Source organism: Malus sylvestris, chromosome 10 (assembly GCF_916048215.2).
Source record: "Malus sylvestris chromosome 10, drMalSylv7.2, whole genome shotgun sequence".
Lineage (NCBI taxonomy): Eukaryota > Viridiplantae > Streptophyta > Magnoliopsida > Rosales > Rosaceae > Malus > Malus sylvestris.
The window spans coordinates 21733807-21747398 of NC_062269.1; the positions used below are offsets into that span (position 1 = coordinate 21733807).

The 13592-nt window shown below is 37.4% G+C and overlaps 1 protein-coding gene and 1 pseudogene across 2 annotated transcripts in view; both read left to right on the forward strand.

Moving 5' to 3' along the window:
* Window positions 1–7588, forward strand: part of LOC126585903 (translocon-associated protein subunit alpha) — a 30257-nt gene extending 22669 nt beyond the window's left edge. The window contains exons 1-8 of one of the 2 annotated variants that reach the window (XM_050250484.1): window positions 3888–4072; window positions 4666–4830; window positions 4925–4975; window positions 5215–5303; window positions 6156–6233; window positions 6361–6564; window positions 6734–6805; window positions 7244–7588. In XM_050250484.1, the coding sequence (XP_050106441.1) occupies window positions 4006–4072; window positions 4666–4830; window positions 4925–4975; window positions 5215–5303; window positions 6156–6233; window positions 6361–6564; window positions 6734–6805; window positions 7244–7294 (777 nt within the window). In that variant the 5' untranslated portion in view covers window positions 3888–4005 and the 3' untranslated portion in view covers window positions 7295–7588. Of the gene's footprint in view, window positions 1–3887; window positions 4073–4665; window positions 4831–4924; window positions 4976–5214; window positions 5304–6155; window positions 6234–6360; window positions 6565–6733; window positions 6806–7243 lie in introns of those variants that run through there. The other variant, XM_050250485.1, reaches the window with a different exon arrangement.
* Window positions 7455–9565, forward strand: LOC126584317 (uncharacterized; annotated as a pseudogene).
* The last annotated feature ends 4027 nt before the right edge of the window (window positions 9566–13592 follow it).

Genomic DNA, 13592 nt, shown 5'->3' on the forward strand with positions numbered 1-13592 from the left:
TGCTCTCTAATGAAAGTGAGGGAGTCCCTTTTATAGAACAAGGATTCGCTCCTTAGTACATAAATAATGGGCTAAGTCCCCTAAGTATTTTTCATGAGGCCCAATATATGGTACATAGTGTAGTCCCCCAAGTCTTCAGTCAATAGAGTCTGTTGGCTGGAAACTTCAAATGGACTCCATGTATGGGCCGAAGTGGCGGTTGTTAGGATGCGGTATTTGTATACCCTGCATTGAAGCTTTGCAAGTGAAGTTTTGAAGCTGGAGTTTTTGTAAATGAAGCTTTGAAAGCTGGAGCTCTATAAATGAAGCTTTTGAAGCTAGAGCTTTGTAAATGAAGCTTTTGAAGCTGATTGACATGAATGATGCTCATGAATGTTTATGTTGATTGACATGAGTGATGCTCATGGATGTTGACATGAGTGATGCTCATGAATGTTGACATGAGTGATGCTCATGAATGTTTATGTATGATTGATATGAGTGATGCTCATGAATGTTTATGTATGATTGACATGAGTGATGCTCATGTATAATTTTGGAGTACTAGACGTACTTTTGATCACCTAGTTGGTGATAATAGCGGCAGGCTACCGAATAATTTTGGAGTACTGGACGTACGTTTGATCATTTGGTTGGTGATAATAGCGGCAGACTGCTGAATATTTTTTGGAGTATTGAACGTAATTTTGACCACCTGGTTGGTGATAATAGTGGTAGGCTGCCGAATAATTTTTTGTATTATTGGACGTACTTTTGATCAGCTGGTTGGTGATAATAGAGGGCCTATCTCTTTTTGGCATATGGGCCTTCGCCATCCACATAACATTCCAGCCCATTATTTTGGGCTTGCCGTTTTTTTTTTTATTTTTATTTTTTATATTTTATGATTACCCTCTAATGGGGTTATACAGATGTCTCTGAAGGATAAGAAAAATAAATTACATCGTTCAAAAATAAATCTGACCCTCTGCTCAATGGGTCACGCCCATAATTCCCTTTTCTGCATGCCATCACCACCTCAATTATATGTGCTTCTTTTTATCTTCTTTTGTTTTCTGCTTTTGCTTTCTGCTTTTACTTTCTGCTTTTACACCGCACCTCTCTCTGTCTCTTTACCTCCAAACATACTCATCTGCAAACTTGTTTTTGCTTTTTCCTTTCACTTTTGTAGGAGTGGTTGAGCTGTCTAAGGGCCTTTCTTTTTCTTTTGTTGGACAAGTGCGACAACCTAGAGAATAAATGCATGATTGAGAATGGGATCTGGCTTCCACTGGTCAGGGGAGAAGATTAACACATTGATGCCGGTGGATAGCTTGGACACCCACAGACCTTCTCAAGGAAAGGAAGCTTCGTCCTCTTGGTCCCAGTGACTGTTGAATGCATTCAGCGATTCCATCGTCAAAGAGCTTATTCCCCTGAACCAATTCCAGCAAACTCCCACGCTTATTTGCACTGTCCACCCTAATCAGAGTGGTTTTCCTGCTTGATGCATTATCAACTGTAACCCTCGAGGGGTTAATTCTCATGGCGAGCTTCTCGAACTCGTCGTCGGCGGCGAGAAAAGGGGACCAACAATCCATTGGGGAGAAGAAAATGGGAGACTTAACTCAATGATTGGGTTTCCGATCAGCACCCACTGCACACATTTCCCCGGGACCCCCCCCGTCCGAGTCCAACATCTGATTTCTTCTTCCTTCCCCGATCCCCCTCCATCTTCGTAGATAATCAATATCTATTATTTGAGCCATTGGCTGGGAAGGAACAACAAGGGTACCAACAGCATCAACAAGCAAAGCCTTGTGAGTGATTTCACCATACACAGACCTCCTATAGTCTTCATAATCTTTCACACCCAATATCTCCAACCCCATGTGCGGTGGCCTCGACCCAATGATCCCAGACTCTGGCTGCTGTGGAGGTGGAATACAGCGACGTCAACCCGAACTGGTCGCTTGAGGTTATAGGAGCAAGACCCAGATCCCAAAATTGGTGCTTTTGTTGTAAGGAGCCTAAAGAAGTTTGTTCTGGTTGCCATTAACGCCATTGCTGAAGCTTCATTTGAGGGTGTGTCTCCTCCTGCACACTTGGTTTTGTATGTTGGGATTTCAGCTTTTCTTTTGGGTCTAACTCAGCTCTCGACTAAAGCTCCCCACAAAATGATCTAAACAAACCTGGTTTAGATAGCAGTGTTTTTTGGGTCCGGGATAGCAGTGTTGGTTGCAACTCCCCACAAAACGATATGAGGTGGTGTTCTCAGTGTTGCAGAGAGAACATATGAGAGGGAAAGTAGAGAGGTGACTTCAGCATGGGTCAGTGAAAGGAGTGAGAGATGGGGCTGGTTGATGGTTTTTGTGATTTTTGCAGATCCACGGCGGAGGTGAAAAAATGAGAGAGAACCGACACAGCTTTTCGTGTTGTTTCCCACAGACGGCGCCAAATGTTGATGCACAAAACCGGAGGGGTCTTGGAACAACGTAAATCCGACCGTGAATTTGCAAGAAAGTAAAGAACACAAGATGTCTCGTGGTTCATCCCAATGTTTGGGCTATGTCCACATTGATGTTGATTGTATTTCTCTGTATGAATGTATGGATTACAAGCGTGATGGAGAGTCCCCTAGAGAAAGAGAGGGTTTGAGAGAGCTTCTCTGTGAGGATGAGAGCTCTGAATATGAGAGCCTTTGTTTTGGGGATGTGAGGCTTGAGGATTGTGAGGGTGAGGAGTCCCTTTTATAGACTAAGGGCTCCTCACTTATTACATATTTGCCCCTTCATTTATTACATAATTACACTTGAGTCCCCCGAGTATTTATACGAGGTCTAAATACGGAGGCCCTAGGTATGGTACAAACAAAACAAAAATAGTCTTTAGCTTGTTAAAGATCCATAATTGTTTGTAGTTTATTTGGACTTTGCCTCACTTTACCTAGAAAATGAATAATTGCATATTACAAGTGGTGAAATAGGGTGTCATAAGTTAGGTTTAATATGGTGGAAAAAGAAGACACAATTTTGGAAATCAAAAATTGAAATTTAGTAACTACTTTTATTTTTAAAAAATGTAAAAATTAAAAACTAAAACTAAAAATAAGGTCAAAATTTTGAGAACTTATTAAAGTAATCTTTCTTAAAAAATAAAAATAAATTTCAAATAAATTTTCAGTTAAAAATAAATAAATAATGATCTGAGGGCCAAATGAAGCAATACCTTGGAGGCTAAAGAATATTATTATGGACAACAAGTGTTTGGCAGCTTCTCAGGAGTCCAAATTTTGGAAGCAAGTTTTTAAAGAAGCAAATTGTGTGCTGAATGCAGTCTCTAGGCTTTAAAAGTACAAACTCTTATTTTTAGAATTGATGATTGCAGCCTGTGGCTAACGGCCGTCCTATTTGATTGTACTGATACTGGTTGTAATTGCGGTCACTTGAACTAATTATTTTTAGCTATTGAGAAAATAAAAATAAAGCAAAATAGGATGAAAGAAAATAACCACGGAGCATGCTCGATTTTAGAATAAATTGTAGTAATAGTCTATCAACTTTAACCCAACTAGATCAATGACCCTTCAACTTTAATCCAATTGGAGAAATGATCTCTCAATTTTAACCAAATTAGTGCAATGGTCCTTCAGCTTTAATCTAATTATAGTAATGATTCTTCCAACATAACTCATTTTGACAGAATTCTAACAGAATTGATGAAAATAACCATATATACACATTTTAATGAGTTAATGAACTAATGGTAATGATTTTTTAGTTAAATAATCGTTACTCAAATTTGAATGAAGATGATGGATCGTTGCTACAGGTAACTATAAAAATTCGCAATTTTTCATTTCCACTATTTCTGATTAATTCCCGAAAATCACTATAAAAATTGAAAATTGTCGTTATTCTTCGCTTTAGGCGCTGTGTTGAAACCCTCGCTCTCTTTCTCACTACAAATCTCACACCAACATCACGACCCCACCCCACCCTAAAGAACAAGCTCCGACCACCGCCCATGGCGACCAGCGCGATTAGGGTTCTTCTCCTCACTCTCCTCCTCATCGCATCCCCTTTCCTCCAAGGTCTCTCTCTCAATCCCCAAATCTAGATCTAATATATAGATTGTATTGTTTCGTTCATTTCGTTTGTTGAAATTGCGATTTGCTCATCGAATCGATTTACCAGCTAGTGTTGGGTGTATACTTGTTGGGTTTGACTTTGTTGATCGGTGCAAATTAGATCTGGTTTGACTAATTTTCGTTTTGATCGACTTGATGCTCCATTGTCTTGATGGAGTATGCTTGAATTTATTGTTGATGTGTAGGTTTGGCATGGATTAGCTCAGTTTATTGTCGTTAATTTAATTAGTAGAAAGCGAAATTTCACTTCAAGGTAGGCTTTTCAGCTAACATGCAATTGCCTTAGTGAGGTTTTGGAATTCGATTTCGTGTTTTGTTGATCTTTTTCGCTCATTGTCCTGCCCTTTTCAGATGACTTAACTAATGTTTGCATGCTGGGTTAGATAAGCAAAAGTTGAGTCTTGAGTTCAATAGACTGTGATTTACGTGTTTGGTTTGCAATATTCATAATTTGTGGAAATTAAGATAATATTTTGGTTGATTTAATGTGGATTCCAAGTGGGTCGTACTGAATATATGGTTCTTCCGATCTTTAGTCGCTAGGGGCCAGTCTGATTCGGAAGTGGATGCTTCTGACACCGTGGAAGAAAGCAGTGATCTCGGGATTGTTGGCGAGGATGTCCAAGATTTTGGAGACGGAAGTTTTAGCCCAGCTCCCGGAGTTGATACAATCTGTGTCTTCCCCAAAAACATCGCTAAAAGTAAGAATTTCATCATTATTGTACATTGGAAAATTTATAGCCATTTGTTTTCAATTTTAGAAATGTGTTTTTTACTTTGATCTTGTCTATGTAGCGGTGGCGGCAGGGGAAGAGACTGAAATACTGGTTGGTCTGAAAAATGATGGTAATAAACATAATATTTTCTTATGTGATTGGATTCTGTATTTCTTTGAGTGCAATGCAATGCTGTCTTCAAATCGTTTTTATCACCTTTATTATTTGTTCTGTGCTGTAACTTGCCAATTCCCCTTGGAAAGAGCAACATGATTACTTGTTGTGCTGGCGTACTAATGCACTTTTTCTGCTATATTTTTTCTGAAATGTTTAGAACATAGCTTAATTGCTGTTTTGATGTGAAACCAGGAGAGTCAAGCTTGAATGTGATTGCAATCAAAGCCAGCGTTCATCTTCCTTTTGATCACAATCTGCTGGTTCAGAATCTTACTGCCCAGGTAATTGTTGGTATGATTGGTTTACACATAAATAATCTCTGGATTTGCTTTTAAATTGTTTTGTTTCATCAAGAGATTTTTTTTGTTGGTTAACATGGTTTTTTAGAATCTGGAAACATTTTATGACAATTAATCTTGTTATGAACAACTGGACTTCATTTTTTATTTCCATATTGCTATAATATCTCTTTTTATTTGCTTGCTGCTTGTGATATTGCTGATTGCATGTAACTTATTTTACAAGTGAAGGATATGTATGCTTAACAAACCATAGTTTGTTAAAATCTAGATTTGCAGGATATCCATGACCAGTGTAAGTTTGGTTATCTAAGTTTCTTATTGAAGCTTAGTGAGATCTGTTTTCATAATTGACTTGGTAAAGATTATACCCCTCATTGCCTATTTTTAGAACGAGCTCAGTTGTCTAGTATTGTAATAATTAATATAAATAGTGGATGAGGGTTGATAGTCACATTGAAAGGATGATCAAACTTGCCAATTTATTTGATAGCTCAATCAAGAACATTGAGAGTGATGAGAGTTCAGATTTGAACTTTAATGTAGAAGATTTGCCTTTTACCTGTATGACATGTTGAACTGATTCATTTTAAAGTATTTTGAGGATTCAAAAAGTTTAATAACCTAAAGCCTTTTTACTTATATTTTTAAAGCCCATTACCATTTGGTTGGTCATTTATTTTCCCACACCATTTTAGATTTCCTAGTTTGTAAAATGTACCTCTTATCTTTTCATGTTGGGAATTTTGTGTTATTCTTTGCATTAAAGTTGCTTCTGGCTAGTTTTATTTTGTACTTTTGTCAGTTTCACTTACAGATGTGGTTTAACTGTAGGCTTTTAACAATGGATCTGTTCCAGCTTCGGCCCAGGCTACTTTCCCATACATATTTGCTGTCAGCAAGTTCTTACAGGTATCATCATTTCTATCTATTGTTAACATCTGGAACTGCTTGTATTTTTAGTCAACTTTACTTTAAAATGCAATTGAATCAATGGAGTGGTACACTTGACCTAAATCATTTAATTTGTGTTATGCAGCCTGGCGCTTTTGATCTTGTGGGTACCATTTATTATGAGATAGACCAGCAACCATACCAGAGCACCTTCTACAATGGTACTATTGAAGTTGTTGAGGCTGGTGCTATGCTCAGCATTGAGTCTGTTTTTCTTGTCACCCTTGGATGTGCCCTTCTTGTCCTCCTAGGTTTATGGATTCATGGTCAAATACAGCACCTTTCTAAGGTATTCAAACTTACTTATGAGATTGTTGAATTTCTTGTACTTGTTTCAAATCTTTATAAAACTGCACGTTTAATAAAATATATAGGTCATGTTAGTTATATGTTTATATTTACTTTTGTTCATTGCTTTTCATTTAATTAATCTTTTGTGTATGTCTATTTTTGGTTAGAAAACCAAGAGGGCTCCCAAGGTGGAAGTTGGAACCAAGGCTACCGATGCCTCTATGGATGAATGGCTTCAGGTATGCAGTTGATGCTCCAAAATATCTTCCTAATTATTCTTATTTTGCTAACTTGTTTTGAATTTTCAAATTTTGTGTTTCCAATGGTTAAAACATGGCCCTGTTAAAAGTTATCAATTTCTTTTTGAGATTTGCATCTCTCATAATCGAAGTCATGCACTCATAACTTTTAATAGGGCCTATTCGATATGGGTTGCTTCATGTAGAACTTCCCGCATCTGTAGTTTAATCGGTGTTTCAAATTGCCACAGAAAAATAAAGAAGTATAAGTTTTAAATGAGGGATATAACAAAACAAAGAAGCATCGGTTCTTCTAATTTCATCTGTGTTTAGTGAGCCGAGTCAACTGTGTTGTTTAAAGTGTAGTTTGTAACTTTGATCATTATAAATTCAAGGATCCATCCTTATGTGTTCCGTTTTTACTCTTTTGATGGCCAGGGAACTGCATATACTCAGTCAGTCAAAGACAAAACAAAAAAGAAGAAATAGATTACAGAACTGTTCGCAGTTCATCTGCACGAGACATTGCATTGAAGTGCAGACTCTTGTAACCCACACTAGGGATGTGAAGATATTGAAGAGAGGTCGAAAACTTGCGCTAGTTATGGAATTTAGACCAGAAACCAATACTTGCCTTGCTATTGTAGACATGACGGTAAACTTTTACATTTTCTTTTTTAGAGATGGAGTTGAGAAGTTCAACTAACGCAATGCTAGGAATCATACAATTTTGTTGATGCGATACAATTTTCCTTAAGATCTTGTTTTGATTCGGGATTTGCATGGATTTGGCTTGTCATTTGTTGATTCACCGTTTTTAAATGATGTAAGTTTATGCATAGTAGCAACACTTTGGTATGAAAAAATGACGACGATGACGTTATTGTTCGCATTCGACGTTTAGTCGGTGTGGGTTTGGTCACAGTGATGATAATTCTGTTGGGATTAAGAAAAGGGATGATGGAAAGCTTGTTTAAGGTAAAACAATGCAGTACTGCTTGACATACAAAGAATAGTGGCTCTGCTAATAATGTGAGAGTAAAGGATACAATGAAACCCAAAAAAAGGTAAATCTCAGTTTACTACCAATAAGTTTCGTGATTTTTAACATTTAGTATATAAAGTTTTTATCGTCTTAGAGTATATAAAGTGTTAATTTTAGAACAGTTTCATTCATTCTTAGTCTGATTGTTAAATTTTCCGTTAATTGATAATGTGGTGCAATAACTGGGCGCCACGTATCATTAAAGGGTCCACGTGAAAATTAAAAATTCAAAAAAAAAGTTTCCCACCCAAATTTAAAATATTAAAATAATTAATTAAATAAAAATATTAAAAAAAATTGTCAGAAAACCTAGAACCCCTTCGTCTTCCCCACCCAACACCCGTCCATCCCCCTCACCCTTGCTCCCACGGTGAACACCGACCCCAAAGGCACTGTCGTCTACTCCACCGTTGGCAGACCCCACTATGGCTTTGACATTTTCGCCCTCCCCATCCTTGTCCACCCCTCCTCCACCAATATCGGCCCTGAGCGCCGCATCTCTGACGCCCGTTCCATCAACTTCAACGCCCAATTCGCCGACAACAACCACGAACCCCACTCCCTCGTTTTCATCTCCGAGCCAACCGGGTTTCCCGCCATTTACTTAACCCGGCTTGGACTCCCCCATCCCCAACTCTTGCACTCCAAACCCGGATCCTTCTTCCACGACCGACCCATCATAAAAAAATCACACCCTCTACTTCGTTTCAGCTCACCAGGATCCCAGTCGATACTTCAAATCCTGGTCTTCTCTCTACTCATCCACACTCCTCCATGACAAAATCACAACCCGCTTTCTCTCTCTCCAGAAAATTCGTTGCCGTCGCCTCGTACGGATCCCGTCCAGGGGGCGGTGAGTTTCACGAGCTCAACACCGATATAGTCGTATTCGAAGCATCGCGACCCAGCAAGCGCGTACTCGTCTGCGAGGGCGGTGGCTGGCCCACCTGGTTCGGCGACTCCGTCATATATTTTCACTGCCAACATGACGACGGCTGGTGGAGCATTTTCTGGGTCGATTTTCATCTTCCCAAAGATCTGGAGTCCTCTTTTGGGTTCCCGATCACTCCCACTCGAGTCACTCCATCGGGGCTCCACTGCTTCATCCCGACAGCTCTCCACGACGGCAAACAAATCGCCGTCGCGACTCACTGGCCCGGTAAGAATTTCCGACACATTGAGCTCTTTGATGTCGAATCCAAGACGTTTGAGCCTATGACAGAGATCCTGAACCCGAATTTCCACCATTACAACCCGTTTGTTTCGCCCGATTCAGAGCTCCTCGAGTATCACCGATTCCGGGGTGATTCGACTCAGTGGGGCGAGTCCGATTCTACAATTCCTTATATCGAGCGAGTGTCTTCGCCTATTGAACAACTCCAGATGCTGAGGATTCAGGGTTCGTTCCCAACCTTCTCTCCGAGCGGTGATCTGATCGCGTATAATCAGGATTTGGATGGGAACAGCGGAATCAAGGTTATCAAATCGGACGGCTCAAACCGCAGGAATTTGATCAAGGGCCGAGCAGCCTTCTATAACACCTGGAGCCCAACCAAGAAGTCGTGGAGAGGGTGGAGGGGGGGAGCCGTGATAGGGGTGGAGGGATGTCGGGTGGGGGAAGACGAAGGGGTTTCTGAGTTTTTTTTTAATTTTAATTTTTTTAATACTTTTATTTAATTAATTTTTTTAATATTTTAAATTTGGGCGGGAATTTTTTTTTTGAATTTTTAATTTTCACTTGAACCCTTAATGACACGTGACGCCCAGTCATTATTCACATGGGCGCCACGCCATCAGTTAACGGAAGACTTAACAGCAAAATTAACGGATGTATGAGACTGTCCTAAAATTAATACTTTAGGTATGACTCTAGGACGAAAAACTAAATGTTGAAAATTACGAAACTTAAGAGTAGTAAATTGAGATTTACCCATGAAAAAAATACATGTTTTTGCATTTTCAATGATGTACAAGTAGTTTAACACAAGATCGTTCAAGTCAGGTTTTTTTTTTCCATACACATTTTTGTATTTTTAATGCTGCACAAGTAGTTAGTAAGAACCAGATAAAAAAGAAATGCTCTAAAGCTTCAGTTTGTTAACTGTAGAAGCTTTTCACGTTGTAGGTTCGAGCTTATGGGCGTAAAGCAATTTAGGGCATATTTATTGAAAGGGAATAAGATCAACTAGTAATTTATGTTAGGTTTTTGATTATGGATTTGAAGAAAATTCACATTTTTTTATTATGTTTGATCCTAAAAATTACAAGACTTACGTGGCATGCATATCGAGCAATTACTGAGCTAATTACATCTTTCTTGTGAATGCATGCGTGCCAACTTGCGATTGAGCTTGGTTGAGCGAGTAGAATAGATGTGGTAGTATGGTGTTGAACACCTTGCTGACTTCTGCATTGAACAGCTAGGTTCTATAATCTGAAGAGAAGGTATTCAATTCACTATTAAGTTCAAGATCTTCGACTCTATTTGTAGAAATATAGGTGCGCCGAATTGGAATCAGGATGCAAGAGTAAAGATACTCAAAGGAAATGAGTGTCTTTATTGTGAATGTCATTCGACTGTCGGAATGGTGACCTTTGAACTGCACATGGGAGTAATGATTATAGACATCTCACTTCACTGAGAAGCGAATGAAGTGACCTCATTTGGCGAAATAATTGAAGACTCCTCGTCGACTGAGACTTGGATAGATAATCAAACTTAAAGTAGTGTTGTTAATCAAAATTGAAGATACTTCTCGATCGATTGATTTTATGGCTCTAGTAGTGTTAATCCAAACTAAATGTGTTGCTGGTCACCAATACAATGTTGTTAATCCAAACTGAGGGTGTGTTGTCGAGGTGTTAGGATAATTAGAATTTTTCTCAGAGGTGTGAAAAGGTTTCTGTTAGAGCGTTTGTGTTTGTGTGCTGAGTTGAAGAGGGCTCTGTACGTTGCAAAACTTCATATTTACAAGGGTGAATTTCGTGATGGGCAAGTCCGCTGAGTTGTAAAATTATGATAATATTCCAATTTCTTGGCATATTCTTTGAATATACTCGGAATTCTTGGCGAAAACTCTATCATTTCCAAGTCTCGTAGTCTTCGACTAGGATCGAAACCTAGATTGATTATACGATTGATTCAACCTTTATACAGAAACCAATCCCGATCCTTAAAATTTCTCTCGTCCAACAACTTAAAGTATATGGGCAGAGTAGGTGCAAAATCGCGTCCAAACAGATTCTATGTGTTGTAAAAAGGTTAAGAAGGAAAATAATTCTCATGGTTACATTTTTGTTAATACATGAAGTTGAATTGATTCATGTTCTTATTCCCTGCACGTAAACATGTTCTTACTTGATATGCATAGTTTACCGATAAATCCTATGTAGATGATTCCACATATAATTTGACCTTAAATTCAGGAGCGTTAAAGAAATAAATAATAAATAAAATATTGTCACAACAATTTACCATATGGAGTTTCAAGAGTTTTTCTCTCTTAGTTACTTATACGGTCATACCAATAATTTTATCACTATAACTACCCCTTGTACCTACAACTTGATACAGGACTTAGAGCCCACAAGTGGAATGATATCTAACCTCATATAATAGAGTGAGTAGTCTATTTAATATCATAGAGAAATTCTTTTATACCATATTGGCAAGTTTCTTTGTAGGGGCTTGAGTATGTGTACAAAAATACCCAGAGTTGGCCCTGTGGGCAGCCAGAGTTGGCATTCTTCAAGGAGTAGGATTCTCTTATCTCCTATTTCCATCTTCTTTCCTCTCCTCCTTTCATACTTTTCTTTTTATCATTTTATCCTTATAAAAAAAATCAATATAAGATGTTGACGTGACTTATTCATAGTCGTTCAAGTAGGAGGGAAGGAAAAGGGAGAGAATCCTCATCCAACCTCCACTCCGCAGGGACCCTCAATTTGTTTTTATTATATATACTAGCATTTGCCTACACACTTTGTGTGTATGAACATATTTTATTTTATTTTAACATCACCTATAGGTGAGGCTTCAATAAAAAACAGTAAAATTTAGACCTATGAAATTACATTATTGCCCATCATTTTTTTTGTGTGATAGAAGACAAATTTGTTTTTTCACCCTTTTTTTTATTGTTTTATTAATTAGTAGATATATATATATATATATATATATATATATATATATGAATTAATATTACGTGTTTGATCAAATCAAAAGTTTATAGATTTTGACTCTTTATCTGAATACAATAGCCCATTAGCATGAGCGGCCCAACATTTATAAAATTTAGTTATTTATATAATTAATTGAATAAATAAAATAGCAAACTTAATTTGTATGTTAAAGGGGAAACGTCAAGCAACTCAAACATGTTCTGATTGATGTGAAAAACAAACCTGTTTACTTCTTTTGTCGCACTCCCTAGACAATAAACGCTAAACAGTTAAACCCTTTGGCCTCTGTCGCATTTTCCAAACAAACACCAAATTCTAAACACCCTTGTTTATTCTAATCGGTTCCCTTATCAAATAGAGAAATTTCTCAAAATCTCAATCTTGGACTCTTGACTGCAAACTAATAAGGCAATCGAAGAGAGAATTCATCTTTTTTTAAGTTTTTTCTTTTTGAGTTATTGGAATTTTTTCTTTGGTATATTGTAACGTACCAATGGTTTGATATTATTAGAATAGTGCTATTCACACATCCATTTTTACCTCCCACACACCTTTGTTAAGCTGTTGATTTCTTCAATTCATTTGATCCAACGGCCGAAAATTGAGAAGGGTGTGTAATAAGTAAAAATGGGTGAGTGGATAGCACTACCCTATTATTATTGTGTTTGTAATTTGGCTTTATGTAGGTATATTTGAAAATTGTGAACTTGTGATGCTAAATTTCAGAAGCATAAGAGAATTTCTTATATTCATCAATTAAGTTTTATTGTTTTTTACGATTTTACCGGCTTAATTAATACATTTGGATGTAAAAACGCGACACGTGTAATATATAAATAATATTTGTATATCTTTTTTCTTTTGATATTTATTTTAATGATATTTGATTTAGAAATAGCATATTTCATGCATTTGGTGAATTTTTTTTTATACATATACACATCAAAGACTCGCCTAAAAATACAAATTCTCATTGCCGGCCCTGAAAATACCTATCAACATGCCTCTGATTGCTGTCATTTGAACAACTTAAACTTTTTCCATATGCTACATGATTCCACAATTTTAGAACCCACTCCACCATGCTCATATGAATAAACAAATTGAGTTAGACATTGTCTTCAAATTTTGATCGGAGTTTAAATTAAAGATTCATAAGTATTGGTCCTTAAATTTGTTTAACTTTCGTCCTTTATAACCATTTCTTTCGACTAGAAATTCTAACGGCGTTATCCAAAAGGAGCACTACTCCATTTTGTGATGGGTTTTGAGACCAATACTCATGAATATTTCATTGGGAAACTGAAATTTCAATTGAATCAAAGGTTTAATTACCCCAAGTAAAGAAACCAAGTCCAATTTTCTCTAAATCAATTTCAAATTTGAAAAGGAAAAGAGAGGAGGCATTTCGAACTCCACTACTACTAGCCTCCTATTGTAATTAAACAGGCATATGATGAGTGTGCGTCCACATTCAATACACAGCCTGTACTTTTGATGAGACCTTGGTTGTTATGACAATTGGTTGATATTTTAGTTGATATGATGACCACGTGAATT